The sequence below is a fragment of the Phalaenopsis equestris genome, unplaced genomic scaffold (genome assembly GCF_001263595.1).
Source record: "Phalaenopsis equestris unplaced genomic scaffold, ASM126359v1 Scaffold000150, whole genome shotgun sequence".
Lineage (NCBI taxonomy): Eukaryota > Viridiplantae > Streptophyta > Magnoliopsida > Asparagales > Orchidaceae > Phalaenopsis > Phalaenopsis equestris.
The window spans coordinates 133006-150987 of record NW_018164592.1 but is presented as its reverse complement, the minus strand read 5'-3'; the positions used below and the strand labels follow the sequence as shown (position 1 = coordinate 150987).

The following is a 17982-nucleotide window of genomic DNA, read 5'->3' as shown; positions in this document are numbered from 1 at the left end:
AGAGTGAGCGAGGAAGCGGAGAGAAGAAGGGCACGGAAGGGCGGAGAGGAGAAGGGCACCGAAGGAAATATTTTCGAACGCCAACTCAAAAACGTGGGCCGCGGGGTCTTTGGCACGGCTGGCGTTTATTGACAAATCAAATAAGTTGTTTTTAAAACGTAATCGAAACGTGTTAATCAAACAGGATGTGCCGAAGGTGTTGCAGACAACGGAGGGTGGAATAAACGAGATGGCTTCGAGTGCGAACGACGGAGGGTAGATTGAGAAGGGCACCGAAGGAAATATTTTCGAACGCCAACTCAAAAACGTGGGCCGCGGGGTCTTTGGCACGGCTGGCGTTTATTGACAAATCAAATAAGTTGTTTTTAAAACGTAATCGAAACGTGTTAATCAAACAGGATGACGACGTTTTTGAAAACGCCGCCGCACTTATAAGCTGCCTCAAACAGGCCCTTAATCATCTTAATGACTCTTTTTGAATGCGACCCATTCAAGTTTGCTTTGATACCGCTTTAGTCATGACTCATCCTGATAATTTTGAAATAATTAAGTTAGGAACTATAGTCAGATGATATTAACATTTCATTTTCTTTCCATATATTTTTTACAAACTTTCAATATATAAAAGAGCCACTAATAATTCACAAATACACATGAGAAGATTATATCACCCAGCTGTAACATAAATATCTACAATTAAAACATCTAAATCTACACAACAATATCTCACTAATCAAAAGAAAATGGTGTAAAAAGAGACTGCAAACACATTATAACATGATACCTATCAGTTGTAGCCTTCTCCCATAAACTAAATCACTTATGTCAAACATATCAACATACAGTTTTTTTTTCCTGAAATAATCCATTAGTTCAACTGTAAGTTTTACTTAGTAGCAATTATCATCTTAACATGCATTAAATTATTATACTAATGTTATGCATGAATTATTAAATGAAATACAATTCATTGTTTTGTAAAATTATGAACTTTTACTTTAATTTTTATCTCTTCTCGTTTCATCTGAAGTATTTATCTTTTTTAACCTCTTTAAGAGTTAACATGATTGTCGTCATACTTGAAGATATCCTCAAAAATGTACCCGAAGGTACTTTCAAAATTTGCATATATAGGTATACCTTTACTATTTCTTTTATTGTGTACAGATACATCGCATCCTTTGTCAGTACAATATTGGGTGATCCCAAATGACTTTCACTTTTTATTTATCGTTTCATATCAATTTAAAATTCTTTAAAATTTTCCTTTGCATGTCCATTCTTCTCTTCCCATTTTTGATACACATTTTAAACTTTCAAAATGCATGACATGAATGAAATATTTATTTTAAATAATTTAATAAAATATAAATTTAATGCATAAAAGAAAATAATTACTCGCCTTGGACTTGAAATACCTCTAAAAAACATTCTCTTCACTTCACTTTCCATAACACTAAAAAAAATTTTAATCTCTTTCTCATCCTTAAGTCAAGTGCTTGGTAAATTAAAACCACTAAAATTAATTCTTAAAATTGTTTAAATGAAATTGCCATCTTTAATGAAACTAATTTATATAATTGACATATAAAACTTATAATTTTTTACATTATTCTTTGAATGTCGTGATTCACCTCTTCCTTAAATCCCAAGAATTTATTGGCCTTCAATTTCTGGTTTTTTTGAACCTCACATAAGCTTTTATATTATCAATTCTTTATTTACTAGAAATAAAACCTCAACATTTTCGTTTTTCTAATTGTATGAAGTTGATATATTTTGCCTCCCAATAGTACGAAGTAAAAGTTTTTCGCTTAAAGGTTTCTATTTTATTTTAACTTCCTATTAACATTATTCAATTAACAAACACATATGCACAAATTCATTGAAAACATACATTTATAATCTTTTGGTTGTCCACAATTCTTTCTCTTCCCTCACACAAGAAATTTGTGTTACTCCCTCGAATTTCGGGATTGAAAAAAAGTCTATCCTGATTCAATAAAACATTGCATCAACACGCACACACACATGTATATGTGTATTTATTTATATAACAATATATAAATTAACTTATTTAAAATCTCAAATATACCTTATATTTTGGCTGCCTTAACTCGCACATTCATCTTCTACGTGAGCCGCAATCTTCTTCTCCTACTCTCACACGATCCTACTTAAACTACACCAGCAAAGCACGAGCTTCAACTCTCTTGCCTTCGGTCGCGTGGCTCTACCCAAGGAACATGCAAACACCGCTTCCACCGTCTTCCTGGTCTTCCTCTGCATGCGAGCACGACATGAATACGTTGTGTAGGCCACAGCTACCCTTCTTCTCTTCTTCCTTCACATAGAGATCTTGATGCAACCCAACAGAGCAGCGTACGAAGCCGCAATCTCCTACCTTTCTCGATCGATCGGACAAGGTTAGCACAGGACAACACTCGTGGTCTTATTCTTTTTTCTTCTTCTATCAATCTGGTAGGGCACGGTGGAGATTTCCCTCTATCTCTCTCTGCTCTCCTAGTGTGCTCTCGAATGGGGCTGCAAACGAAAAGATTCATAGAAACCTTCCTCTGGACTTCCTTTAAATGAATCACTCAACGGTTACTCGTGTCGTTTTAATTTGTATTTTCTTTATTTATTTTATATTAATAATATTATTATTATTTTAAAAATTCTAATTAGAAATCAAAATAAACAACTAGGGTCCCATAGAACCTGACAACAACTAGCAGACAGGAAAAATCTCACGACAAGACCTCATACATCATCTTTGTCGCAACCAATATGCTTGTTGTCTAAGTACTTAAAACCTCTATTTCTATCTTTTCACCTTGATTTATGATGCTACAAATTACCTAACCCTCTCTTGATCTCAACCCACACCAAGGATGAGCATTCGGTCGGTTTGGATGAATTAGTTTTGAAATCGGTCAAACTAATTGCATCTGAAATTTAAAAACTTGAATCAATCAAAATTTTGATAAAATCGTACCAATCAAACAAAATTTAACCCGTTTAAACCATTTGATTATGAACATACTGAAATTTTGTTGTTATTTGGAGTTCAATTATAAACAAACATTAAGAATTACATATCAAATTTTTCTTGATTTTTCAATTTGTTTAATTAATTGAAAATTAAAATCGAACAAATAATTAGAAAGTAAATATTGTACTTTTAAAAATAAATTTTGAAATGGTTTTTTTTTTTTTAAATCAAACTAAATCAACTAAATTTGGTCATTTCGGTTTTGTTTTTTGATTTTGACCAACTAATGCACTCCCCTATCCTCGCAATGTTTGATGACCTAAAATAATATCATGTGATATTAGAGTCTGACAAACCTTAAATCATAGTGACTTGTTTTCCCCTGTTTAAACCTTTACATTACGTTATTCATCTGTTCTTATGCCCTCATATTTCGGCCACCCAAGATGCCTTTCTATTTTGGTTTGAGCTTTAAGTGGGAGAAATAAACACCACGACGTCAAGGAGAAATATAAAAGATGTGTCCAATAGTTTACAATGGAAGCTATGCATTGAGAGATCCTCCATCTATAAGAGTCTTACCACATTTTAGAGGAAACAACCTAGTGAGGTAACCCAAAATTAAAATGGTGGCTAGCCAAATTGAGCGGAGAAAGTTAATTCCTTCCACTAGGAAGTTACTAGTGGTGAAGAATTATTTGGCATTGAATATTAGAGTGGTAATGTTTTTTGGCTGAAAATGGACTTGTCAAATTTTGACGGATGTAATCAAACTTAGGAAGAAAACTTTATTATGGTGAGAGAATTTGAAGGGTCTTCAATCGCGGGTAAGGATGAGTAAAATAAGCATATGATCTAAAGTAAAAAGACTGATGCAGCGCAACTAACTTTTCCTACATTTCCAGTAAAATAACTTTCAAAAACTCAACATAACTTAATAAGAACGCTTCATTGTGGTGGAAAAATTTAAAGGGACTTCAGTTGCGAGTACAGAAGAATTAAATTATCATATGACCTGAGATGAAAAGAGAGATGCAACAAAAATAAATTTTCCCACATTTCTTGTAAAATATGTTCATAAAACTTCACAAAATGCACCTTAAGGGATTCTTTTATGAAGTACACAATTGAATTTAATTAACTTATGCTAAATGTGAGTTGGTGGAACTAGAGGAGCACACAACAGTGAGTTATCTTGGAGGGTTGAAGCCACCTATTGACAATGTGGTACAAGTGAAGTCTTATCGTTGTTTACTTGATGTGTAGACTCTAGCTTTGCTGGTGGAAAAACATCACTAGGGGACTAGCACACTTTACAGGCAGAGCACAACCTAAGGATCAAACAGTAAGAACACACCCACCAGAGCACCCAATCTGGACCACTAGCACCCTCAAGTCTTTTATAGCTATGAAGTGCTTCCGTGATGATGACTTTGGGCATATAACATCCGACTGCTCAAATATGATGCATCTCTTTCACTAAGCAAGGGGTTGTGGAAGATGTACACAATGACACTAGAGACAATAGTAAATGAAAATGTTAGAGAGGATTATCGCTTCCCACCAATGAATGATAGATGCTAGTGATTTAATGGATTCTTCGGACTAAGCCTATGCGAAAGTATTAATAGCTCATCTTTTGTATCGATTGCAATGTGAAAAGAAATATGTGCAATTTTATCATAGATGGAGGGAGTTGTGATAATTCAGTGTCTACCCAAAATGTAGACTAATTGAACCATGTCACACATAACACACCTAATCTTATTTTTAGTCATAGTTGAACATGCTTCATAGGAAATATCTCGTAGTTTTTTGTTAGAGGCAAATTTTAAGAAGAGATGTATTGTGAACTGTCATACCTATGAATAGTTGTCATATCCTATTGGGTTGTATGTGACAGTACTATCATTGCGCACATCATGATGGCTATAAGAATACATTTCTTCAATGATGGGAAACATATCATACACTTTCTAGCATTTATAAAAGTGCTTAGACTATAGTGTCATCTTTCTGTGGGCTTTGAGAGAAGCACCAGTACAACTAACATTATTGATATTAGAAGGTGGTGAGTCCAAAGTGACACTATCAAATATAGTGTTGCCCTTGCTGAGAGAATTTTAGGATATTCTAATCGTCAATCTACCTTCCAGTATGCTATAACTACGGGAGATCCAACATGTCAGAGATCTCATTTCAGGTTTTGTTCTTTCAAACTAACCAAGCTAGCGGATGGGCCCAACAAAGTACAAGTTGTAAAGGCGTATTACATGATTTCTAGAGGTTTGATGCATGACATTACTAGTTCAGGTATAGTTCTAACTTGATTGTGCCTAAGAATGATTTTTGGCTTATATTTATTAAAAGTAGAGCTATGACCAAAATCACTAATAAGTGCCTGTTTCTTGTTCCAAAGTTGGTTGATATCTTAGATCAATTACATGGAGCCAATGTTTTTTGCAATATTGATTTGTTAGTGTTTAGCACCATATTATTGATGAGATCAGGAGATGAGTGAAAATAACCTTTAAAACACAAGTTAGATTGTATGAGTAGGCATTTATGCCCTTTGGTTTGTCAAATGCACTTGGCACTTTCATGTGGTAATGAATTTTGTTTTATGAGCCTATATCGAAACATTTGTGGTTGTGTATTCTGATGACATTCTGGTGTATAGTCGTTCAGAGGAGTATTTGTAGCATTTACAATGAGTTTTTGGAGTTTTTAGATGAATCTGTTATATATTTACCTGAAGAATTGTTATTTTCCTACAGAGATATGTTTTTTGGGCTATATTATTTCAGCAGTTGAAATTGAATTGGACCTAAGGAATGTCAAGATTAAAGTTTGATAATTCGCTTGGTCAGATGGCGCACATCAGGTTTGAAGCTTTGAAGAAATAGGTTACTCGAGCCTTAGTGCTAGCTTGTCCTCATTTTAATTAGGTGTTCGAGGTGGAGACGCCTCCAATATGGGGATTGAAGTTGTGCTGGGTCAAGAATGACGCCTTTTTTACTTTCTTTAGCAAAAAACTGAATGATTATTGGAGAAAATTCTCCTTCTATGACAAGGAGTACTATATTATTGTGATTGCTCTCAGTCATTGAATGAAATAATTCTAGCAAGTGAGTTCACTCTTTACATTAATTTTGAATCCTTGAGATTCATGAATAGTTAGAGCAAGTTATAGGGTAGACATGCCTTCTAGGTGGGGGTTCTTTTCTTCATTTTATTTTGTGCTCAAGCACAAATCAAAGAGCCAGAATAAGCTATTTGATGCCTCGAGTTCTTGTCACTTTCTAATTACCAATATGCAGTTGAAGGTCATTGACTTTGAAGTGTTCAATGATCTGTATGCCATTGACGATAAATTTTGAGACATTTGGGTTTGTTGTTAGTATTCAATTATATGAGCATTTTCAAAGATTAGATGGCTGCTTGTTCTAGGAGAACAAACTAAAGCATTCTTATGAGTACACAAAAAGAGAGTATTTTGCAAGTGTCATAATAGAGAGATGGTCGAACATTTTTGTAGGGACAAGACTCATTTTTTAGTGAAAGAAAATTTTTATTAGCCTTTATTGGTATGAGACATAGAAATGGAAGTTCTATAGTACGGATCTATAACTTAACTAGGACTCGAGAGTACAATGCAAATTAATACTCTCTTTGTATTCAAGTCATCATGGATTGATGTAAGCTTAGACCCTGTTGTGGGTCTCCCCTAGACCAATAGAGTAAAGATTTAATTATGGTGGTTGCTGATCGCTTTTTCAAGATGATATATTTTCTATCCTGTCACAAGATGGTGGATGCTACACATATTGCATGTTTATATTTAGGGGGGATAGTTCGTCTTCACGATGTACCCATCACTGTCAATAGAGACGTGAAATTTCCAAGTCATTTTTGAAAAATCTTATGGAGTATACTGGGTACCAAGTTACGCTTTAGTTCAGTAACATACCCCCAAGCTAATGGATAGATGGAAGTGGTAAATCTGAGTTTGAGGAACCTCTTTACATCCTTTATAGGCAAGAGCATCATTTAATGAGATTTGATCCTTTGGTTGTGTTTACTTAAACTGTTCCATTAGCTAGTTGCGTGGCTGCAACCTATTTGAGATTGTATATGCACAAAACTCTCCACTATTTGAGCTAACTTAAAGTTGATGATCAATTGAGAATTAATAAGATGATTAATGATAATGCCTACAAGATTGATCTACGGGGAGTCGAATGTCTCTCTTACAGTTAACATTGCTGACCTGTCATTGTATTACAAGATATGCATGCTTCCAAAGAAGAAGGTAATGGCTCTTTTATTATGGGAGATTGACATGGGAGCAGACACACTGATCCCCGCTTTTGTGGGTTCTGGAACGGAATTGGGGTGGGAGTTTGTCTCTAAGATCCTGTAGTGGAAATTTTTCCACCTGCTAGCTACTGTTGTGTGGGCCCCCTGTTTCTTTTTTTAAATTTATAATTAGGGTTTATTTTCTACCATAATATAAATATTTTATATAAAACTTCATTTGGAAACTTTTGGGTATTAATTCATGCAATAGAGATTTTTCTCTTGTTCGTTGCTGTTAGAGCGTTATATCCATTGATCTTTCTCAGGTGGTGCGGCCTGTAGCCTGATTTGATTGAGCTGGTATTTTCTCTTGGATGTCTGCTCATCATTGGTTCATCTATAGGTGTTGTCTCTTGTCATCGAGCCGCTTGGTGAAGCTATCTATCTGATCTCCTCTATTTGTGATTAATCAAGCTCCTGCTAAGCTCGCATGCTTTTTCTCTCATTTTCGCATGCTTTTTCTCTCATTTTCGACTAGGGTTTTGCTCATTTATTAAAACCTACTAGAGGTCCATAGCCGTCAATCGCTCTTGACGCTGCTCTCGGCTTCACACACCTTCTTGGTTGTGTAGGAGAATCTTCTGCCTTAACTCCTTCCTCTCGGTTTGATACGGAGTAGGGGTACCCTTCTGTCACTTATAGTAACAAACTGACCCTTTATCTTCGTCTCCTTCTCTTTCGACTCCGGTTTGCTTCGTATTCTGCAATTCTTCTCCTTCGTCTCTACTGATTCTTCTCCCCTTTGCTTGTCCCTCATTCTACATCTCTTAATTTCCAAATCACAAGAATGCCTTTTTCCTGAATGCTTTTTACTCTTGGCTGCACATCTTTTGAAACCCCTAAGTTTGCATGATGAGATATTACTGTAACTCAGACGATGCCCGCATTTAGTAGTCTTTAAACAAGTTGTGAGCTTTGATTTTTTAATATGATATTTTATGAAATATTGATGATTCTTGTACTATTTGATTGAAAATTTTCTTATTGGCTTAATCACCGAATGTGCAAAGGCAGGCACATATTCCGATGTTTATTTTCATATTTATATTGTGTCAATAGCCATTTGTGATGTTTTGGAATATTTTCTAGTATCGCCATGGCTGTTTATGATCCCAGATCAGAAAACTGAAGGTTTGTTCTAAAAACCATTTATTCAGGAACATCGAATGAATCATGAGTCTGAATTTGAAATTAGAACAATTTTCCAACGCAGTTCTAATGATGCTGATTAACTTGTTTGATAAAAGCTCTATCATATAAGTACTTGGATAACCATTTTAATGTTACGTGATTAAAGTATGATTTTTAAGTTATAGTTGTTGCCCGCCAGAAGTAAAAATGATACTGCAATAAAGAATAACAGAAGAGTGAAGCAGCTACGTAATTTTACCGTAAGTAGGGTTCTTAAGCTTCCTTTGTACAAGTTCGGCAAAATTGTAACACAACTTTAGAGAAAACTTAGTAATATTAATGGAGAATAACTTGGTAGATTGATAAGCTTTGTTCATATAGAGTTGAGAGCAGAAGCTTTAGTAGTGGATTTTTTATCCGAGGGCTAAGAAAGATGAAATTTCTGAAACCATAATGTGATGGTGTTTGCCGATAGGAATGGGGTTTGGCTTTCCCAATATAGTCAAAAAAGGATCTGAGGGGAGCACTGGACCAGTTTTTAGGGTTTTTGGTTGGGGTCAGGATTCAATATTTTATGTATACTGACTGGATTCCAATTTTTTGTTTCCTTGCAGTGTTGGCCAACCTCTATCTACTGAGCACCAGCAGGTTATCAAGGAGCAAGTTTTTGAGTACCATCCTGATAAGGATGGAAAACTCTCTGGTGGCCAGATTGATCACATTATGGTATGAATCTTTCATAATTATTAGCATGTGTCAACAAATAAAGTGCCATGTTTGAACTGAAGTTTTTTGGCTTGTTAAACCTATGTGCATCTCGATGGCTCATCTGTTAAAACTTATCAAAATTTTTGGTAACCTTTTTTTCAACATTTATGTGCCAGCTTTAGTCTGTTTACTTTTTCTTCATAATATTGCTGTAATTTTATTGATTGTTCGAAGGTCACAAAAAAAAAAAAATCTTTTCTTTTTTCTTTTTACTTCCTTTTTACACATGAATCATCGAATATAAGCGAGACAAGGTAAGCTACTTTTTTTTGGTTGTTTCAAAGGCCGTCTGATGTCTCCTACTTCTTTGCATATGCAAAATAGAATCATGAATTTATGTAAAACAATAAAATTCATACAGCAAAATTTATTTCACAAAATATTTGGGACAACGAGTAAATGAGGATGATCTTAATGTATGGATAATTGAAAATATTTCAGTTTATGTTAATTAATTACATCTTGTATGGGTTACATCAAAGTTTGTAATGTTGATATGTTTAGAGGATGGCAGTCATCACTTGGAGGGATGGATGATCTCATTGTTTAATTGACAGGTTGATAAGCACGAGACTTTCACGGACAGCAAGTGCTTTTTTGTTGTTTCAACCGATGGGTCGAGGTCTGACTTCTCGTACATCAAGTGCTTGATGAATCTGATTAAACAGAAATTCCCCGAGCATGGTGCGTCCTTCAACAGTAAATATTTTAGGAAGCGATCCTCTGCTCCTACAGATTCTACACAGCAATAGCCTGTTCTAAGTTTCTAGATCTAAGTTGTACAATAAATAACTTTAGAAGTTTGTTTCTGTAATATCCTTTTCCATATTTTGTACCTTGAAATCATCCTGCAAATTATCTATGTATGTACTTGCCATGGTGTAGATTATGTTGTGAAACATGAGTTCTCTGAGCTCATGACGCCCCTTCTCTCAGAGAGCAAGGAAATATTCTTTGGCAGCTTGTGCTGCAATTTTTTGTTATGAAATCTTTCCAAATTAGTAGTGATTACGGTCTACCTACTTATTCAACAGATTTATAAGGGTTATCGAAAGCAGTAAATGCTTCGAACAAATATTACATCCGGACTGGATAATTTACGTCTGGAGTCTAATAGTAGGGCGTCACGTGTCAGGTGGGCCCACTTTAATACATTAGGATTGATCAGTTTAAAAATTTGTGCCCACTTGATATATGACAGCTTACTATTAGACTCTGAATGTATCCGGAATCCTGACCTATTTTTTTTCTCAAATGAGTCTTTGGGAATGTGTTTGTATTGCCAAAGTTACCGTATGGAATGTCGGAGCTTTTATGTCTATAGATAGTGTAAAAGCATAGGAGTTAGTGCCTACTACCTCAAAAAATGCCCTGCTTTACCGTGTGAGTCGTATTTTTAATATTTATAGGAAACAGGTGCGGTACAATTTCTGATACTAACTTCTTTTAAATGTGCGGATATTGTTTACTGATGCTGCCGAGTGCTGAAGATAAGCGAGGATTTGTTCGTTTGAGCTTGTTGGGCTTTTAAGATAAAGTGGGTTTTAATGATGTTTTTCTATCATCCTATTAATTTAGTGTCTGTTTGGGGCAGCTGCAGTTTATATTATTCGAGTTGGATCGATCTTGACCCTCCGTTGTTCATGTGTCGAATTTGAAAATCCATTTTTAAGACAGTGCTAATGTTCCATGGACTGCATACTGGTTATGGCTTGTTAAGTAACTAATTTTTTTTTTCTCCCCTTTTCGCTTGTCTGTTAAAATCCTCTATGAAAAGCATTAAGCAGCCTGGAACTGCACTATTTATTTCAAAGGCAACAGGACATGAATTGATGATGTGGGGTGAATTGATAATGCAAAAGAAAGAGAAATTTATCTTGCCTTGTCAATTTATTTATTTTAATTTAAATATTTGTGCCTATTAGTTTGTTAAATAATAAGATTTTCTTCTAATATGTAAAATATGCCTTAAGAAAATTTTTAAAATATGAATTGAAATCTATTGCTATGTGGTATTCCATTCTGTCAGGTTTACCATAAAACCATTTAGACCCATGCACATGAAACTTGTGTCTTCATTTTAGTAGGATCAAATAAATATTCCATCTGCCATTTGCATGCATCGCATTGTAATAGTTCTAGGCTTAAAACAGTGGTTCGTGGACATTATTATTTATAATGAAAATTTACATACATGCCGCTCAAGGCCTGCGTATGTGTAAAATCTAAACTTCTAGCTTTTACGTGCACGCCATCATATCTATGTAGGACAAGATGTATTTTACTTTTTATAAGTTAAAATGGTGATATTTTTAGTGTGATATAAACTATTTAGGTGTTATAAATATCAAAAATACAACTTAGTTGTCAGATATGTAAATATATAGAAATGGGGTGGTATGTAAATATTCTTTTTTATTGATATGTTCCCAACAAATTTTCATCATTTGGAATGAATAGTGAGACTTTAAATGAATTTCAAAATAATTTTTTAGTAAGATATTTTCAAACTCAAATTGAAAATCGTCTAGAATTTTAATTTCAAACAACATACAATTAAACTGATCGGTTTGACGAAACAAATCTAGCGATATCAAAATTGGTCTAATCCGATTGAAATTAAGTTAAAATCAAGCTGATAAATTACTTTTGGAAGCTTTTAGTGCATAAATAAAAATTCAAATGAATTTCAAATCTCACATTCTTATAATTAAATTGAGCATCTCAATAAGTTAAATCCAATGAATCCAAGAACACTTAGTTCTACTATCGTGCACTTAAATGTTCATCAAACGTCGTTTGATTGATGCAGTGGTTTGAATTTCCTTATTATTTGAAGAGAGACAACTCCCATACTTAGAGACCTAACCCTTGCTTGAGTGGAAATCTAGATCAAGAGTTGGAAAAATACCATAGTTTCGAGGAGCTAAAGCTCCTCATCGTTTCTTGCATTGAAGATCAGATGAATTTTTCCCGCCTCTGTAGCCGCCGATCACGGCAGACTGCCACCTGTCAGTCATCGTTGACCACCATCAACTGACACTTACTTCTTAAAGTGAAGTCTATTGTGGAGACACAACGTGCATTGCAGAATCTCAGCGTCGTTGCAGAATAATGGAGCACTCGTCGGCGGGAAAACTCCAACTTTTCTTTTTCCTTCCAAAATACTAGGCGAGGTTGCCTAGATGTCAGCTTCTCAGCAACGTAGCGTAGAAAGTCTCCTCTAGTAATCGCCACAACTGAATGAGGAATCTCCTTAAAAAATAAGCACAATACAAAATAACATCAAGTTGATCGCCTACAAGTAGGTATGGGGACACCTTTTTTTCCCTAAAAGATTTACATCAATGCGAACGATGATCTCGTTGATCTCCTTGCAAGCAAGATGGAAGGTGCATTTTTCTTCTATAGATCTTGTTGATCACTTGCTAGCAGGGTGGCGGACTCAAAATTCTTCCTCTGGAAAGCATAATAACAGTGCAAAAAGAGACCCCATTGATCGCCTACAAGCAAACAGGAGATGTATTTTTTTTTCTCTTGAAAGTGCAATAGCAATGTGAAAAGAGATTTTGTCGATCACCTGCTAGCATGTTGAGGGACACATTTTTCTTTCTCCAACTTGTTCCTCCTTGGGAGGATCTTCCTTCTTATCTCTTCTTCTTGGAACTCTTCATTGTCCCTTACACCTTATTCTCCCCTTGCATCTCCCTCTTCACCTCCCAGAAGTTCCACTCCCATTGGGCCCATTTTTCTAGGCCCAAAGAGGCCTATATCTAACCAAATTTGGACCCAGAATTTACCTTATTTTTAATTTAATATCGGCCCTCAAAACCCAGTTGACTGATCTAGTCCCTTAGATCCCACCACTTTATTCTGGCCCACTGATCCACTACATTTGATAACATTTAGATGCGACCAAATAGATAGTTGTCTTGCCACTAAAAGCGTGGGCAAGGCCGGTGTGGAGCCTTGTCTACCCGATCCCTCAGGCAAAGTGACATGATTTCGGCCCGTAAGCACAAAAACAGACTCAACCCTCTAAGTGAATTTTTGTGTCGGACCTGGTGACCCGACAATTTACTCATCATGCAAGCTTGTATGCCAGCCCACTGTCCCGCTCGATCCACTAAAAGCGTGGGTCAGGCTAGTGTGGAGCCTTGTCTACCCGATCCCTCAGGCAAAGTGACATGATTTCGGCCCGTAAGCACAAAGACAGACTCAACCCTCTAAGTGAATTTTTGTGCCGAACCTGGTAACCCGACAATTTACTCATCATGCAAGTTTGTATGCCAGCCCACTGTCCCGCTCGACCGATAAAATGAATATTTGTATCCAATGATCGAATCAGGTCGGGCAAGAGAGAAGGAAGGAAGAGCCCTAGTTGAGCTATGTAACTTTTGTTGCTATATTATTATAATATTATATTAATAGCAACCATGTATTTAACACACACACACACACATACATATACACATGAACATTACAATAATAAAAATATAGGAAGAGCCCTAGTTGAGCTATGTAACTTTTGTTGGTATATACATGTATATTATAATCTTATATTAATAGCAACCATGTATTTAACACACACACACACACACACACATACATGTACACATGAACATTACAATAATAAAAATAATTTTTTTTTGGATTTTGATATTTTTGGGCAGTGAAGGTGGTTTCGCCCAAAAATAAGGTGCAACTAATATGTCATCAATAAATTTTCATCATCCAACAAAAGGCATGATACAAATCTCGAGACAGTTTTTTATAGTCAAACTGGTTGGCTTGATAAGACAGACCCAATGATACCAAAATTGGCTCGATCCGAGTCAAATCAAGCCTATATCAAACTGATGAATTAGTTTTGTAAGCTTTCAGTACATAATTGAAAAACAATTTCAAATCTAACATGCTTATATTCAAATCAAGCATTTCGACAAAATGAATCCAAAGTGTCTAAGATCATTCAATTCCAATATCATTAAGGCACTTAAATGTCAAACAAATCCAAAGAGACCAAGTTCATTCAATTATAACATCAAGCTTTCAGTGCATAGTTGAGAGAATATCTCTAGATCGTCTGATTGAGTGGTACAAATTTCTTCCTTATTTGCAATGAGGTTGAGAGAGGACCTAGACCTTTTATAGGAAGAAGACTAAAGCTTTAGAAGAAGTTGAAGCTCAACATTGTTTCTGCACCTAAGGTCCGTCAGATTCCTCCCACTAGTGTAGTCGTCGACCACCGTCAATCATCACCTGTCAGTACTGTCGACCACCATCAATCACCACCCGCTCCTTACAGTGAAGTTCCTTGTGGAGTCACAATGTGCATTGTAAAACTTCAATGTATGTTCTAGAGCAGTGGAACACACATATGAGTAATGCATCATTCAGTACAAAGTGTAACAATGCACCGTGAATATAGTGCAACAATATGCATTGATGATGGTGTAATAACGCACCCCATATATGATGTAACGAAGGCTTCCAAATACAGTGTATCAACACATCATCTCGAATACATTGTATTGACAAGCCTCGGTGATTGTGTAACAACGCACCCCACATACAGTGCAATAACACCTCCAGAAGATGGGGTAATAATGCATCATGAATACAATGCAATGACACACCTTAATGATGGTGTAACATTGCACCTCACTTACAATACAATGACGTTTCTCGATGGCAATGTAACAGCACACCACACATATGATGGTACGATGCCTCCCAATGATTGTCTAATAATGCACCCCAAGTATGGTGCAATGACACACTCTGATAATAGTTAAACAATGCACCCTACATATAGTACGATCATACCTCCTATAGATGTTGTAACCACACACCCTGAATATGGAGCCATAATACTTTTATAATGATGTAAGAATGTACCCCCACACCGTGTAATGATTCTTACTAAAAATGGTGTAATAATGACATCATCGCAGTTCATCACTACTGTCTACATGGCTCATAACTCGTGGAACTTTCAACTCCACCCTTGCGGCCTACGGGCATCGTTACAACTCACCACTGTATTCTACGTTACCAATTACGATTTAAGTGTTCCACAGCTCGTGCGGCTCCGAAATTCATTTTTGCAGCTTACAGACATCATTACAACTCACCATTGCATTCTATGTGACTAATTATGGCCTACATAGTCCACAACTCACACAGCTCCTCACTCCGGGTCCTGTAGTCTGTGAATGTCATTAGAAGTCACCACTACTCTCTATGTGACCACCAACGACTTTCATGTCATTACGTGAAGAACTACGACCCATGCGGTCCACAACTCATGCTGTTCTTGAAACTGGCCTTTGTGATATATAGATGTTATCATAGCTCACCTCTATGACCTACATGACCAACTACGACATACGTGATCCGTAGCTCGTGCAGGTCTAGACTATGACCCCTACGGCTTATGGAAGTCATCACATTCACCACTATGTCTTGTGTGATCAACTATAACTTAAATGATTCATAGTTCGTACAGCTTCTGACTCTGGCTAATGCGGCCTATGAACATCATCAAAACTCATTATTACTGCCTATGTGACCAATTATAGTCTACATGGCTCGCAACTTCAACAGTTTCCTACTACGACCTCTGTAGCTAACTAACGCTTCTGAAGCAATATATGCGGCCCACATGACTAATTGTTGTCATGATTTTTAATTACGCCCTTAAGGAGAATTTAGCTCTATAACTACCATCTACAACAATTTAGTCTGTTATCATTGAGAACAACATTCATTACAACAAGTCCATGACTATTATCAATGAACTATTGTTGTGTATTTAAAGTAATCAACTTTGTAATTCCATCTTACATAATTCAGGGGAAAAATAAACATATGTACTCATCATTCATAGTGGATTATTTCAATTGGGCTCTATGATTTTTTCTCATTTCCAGGGTTTTCCACATAAAAATCAAGGTGTCTGGCCTTTCTTACTTCTCTTTCATTATCCGATCCTATGGTAGAGTCTTGTACAATGCAAAAATGATAAGTCATTGCTCTTCCATTGCGGACCTTCCTTCACACATCAATTATTATTCATAACAAAGGATTATAACATAAATCACTCATGAAAAAATTTGTATGCAAATACTACAGAACATAGGAAGTTCATTCTTAATATAAACACGTCCAAAATACGTGGGGACTGCCATCTCATATCATAAGAATTTAGAGGGCACTTCCGAGTTCAGACTCGGACTCTACCTAGTTAGGCCTACCTCCAAATAAAATTTATGAATACCAAGCAGTGCGGTCTAAAACATTCTCAGAATCTAGACATCATTCCATTAATTATTTCCTGCAATATATACCCATTGCCAACAAGAGCGAAGGGCTTTCACACACATACACAAACAAGAGAAGAAGGGAGGGGTACGTAGACTTCATCTACAGACACTAATGGGCTTCGTTGTCGTCCACAGCACCAGAAAAGGTGGAAATGGGGGCGTGGTAGGCGCTGAAGAGCCTGTAGGAGGAGATGAGAGAGAGCAGAATGTAGCAGAGCACTGCTCCAAACGTAATCCCAACCGAAGCCATCGCCTTTCGACAAAATACTCCGAAGACGCTGCAAGCCCTGCTCCATGTCACGTCCTCGTCCCCCTCATAAGCCAGATACACTATCTCCGCCGCCGCCGCGCCCGCGGCCAGTATCGCGTATGTCACCACCTGTGCGAACACCAATCATGTCATTTGATACAGAAGTAAACACGAGCTTTAGTCCAAATTGATGTAAATAAATGATCGCATTAAAATGTATGCATAAAACTAGGTTGCATTTTCATGCAAATTAATGTTAGCGAGATTTTTTTTTAATGTAATATTGAAAATTTGAATGTGAATGAGATTTGTAGATATATAAGAATTGCGTGGCATGTTTGCAAATCTCCCAAAATAAGATTGAGAAAAATAATCATTTTTAATTTAATTAAAATGAAATTTTGATTTTTGGTTTTTTTTTTTTTTGAGAAGAGAGAATTATGTATCTTTGGGATTAGTTCAATGCATTTAAAAAATAAAATTTGGGTAGCACATATGTAATAAATAAGAAGTGAAATGCCCCTAATTGAAATTAATTTTCTTCTAAAAAATTTATTATGTTCACTTTCAATCATTTCTTTTCTATTTCTAAAGCAAATTTGCATGAGTTTAACACTAGTATACAGTGATGGCACAACGATGCAGAAATTTACTCTTACATACATTTGAGTGATATGCATGTAATCATGTAAATATGAAATCTTATATGTAAATATATAAGAATTATAAAACTATCCGAATTTAATGTAAGTGAAATTATACTGGCCTGTTTATTTCTGTTGATAGAGAGGTCAAAGTATAGCTAATCCAATTTCAAACTTAAAAATAAAAATAAAATAAAATAAAAAAAGAAAGGAAAGGCAAAAGCTCCATAAACCTCACTGTTAGGTATACCTCATATACCATAAATGGGACATATGCTGGAGCAGAGCGGAGCCCAAGAGCGGAGTGGAGCGGAAGAATCTGTCCAATCGGGGGAGTTTCATTATGTGGGTTAGGGGTGCGGGAGCAACACGCCGCGGTTTTGTATAGAGGTAATTTAAGTAATTACATATTATACTGTATGAGTTAGGGGTGCGGGAGCAACACGCCGCGGTTTTGTACAGAGGTAATTTAAGTAATTACATATTATACTGTATGATTATATATAT

The 17982-nt window shown here is 36.0% G+C and overlaps 1 protein-coding gene across 1 annotated transcript in view; it reads left to right on the top strand.

Moving 5' to 3' along the window:
• LOC110021846 (DNA-directed RNA polymerase V subunit 1) overlaps positions 1-10263 on the top strand; it is a 128252-nt gene extending 117989 nt beyond the window's left edge. Inside the window, exons 18-19 of the mRNA XM_020720521.1 lie at positions 9100-9211; positions 9811-10263. Of these exons, the coding sequence (XP_020576180.1) occupies positions 9100-9211; positions 9811-10005 (307 nt within the window). The 3' untranslated portion in view covers positions 10006-10263. The remainder of the gene's footprint in view (positions 1-9099; positions 9212-9810) is intronic.
• The last annotated feature ends 7719 nt before the right edge of the window (positions 10264-17982 follow it).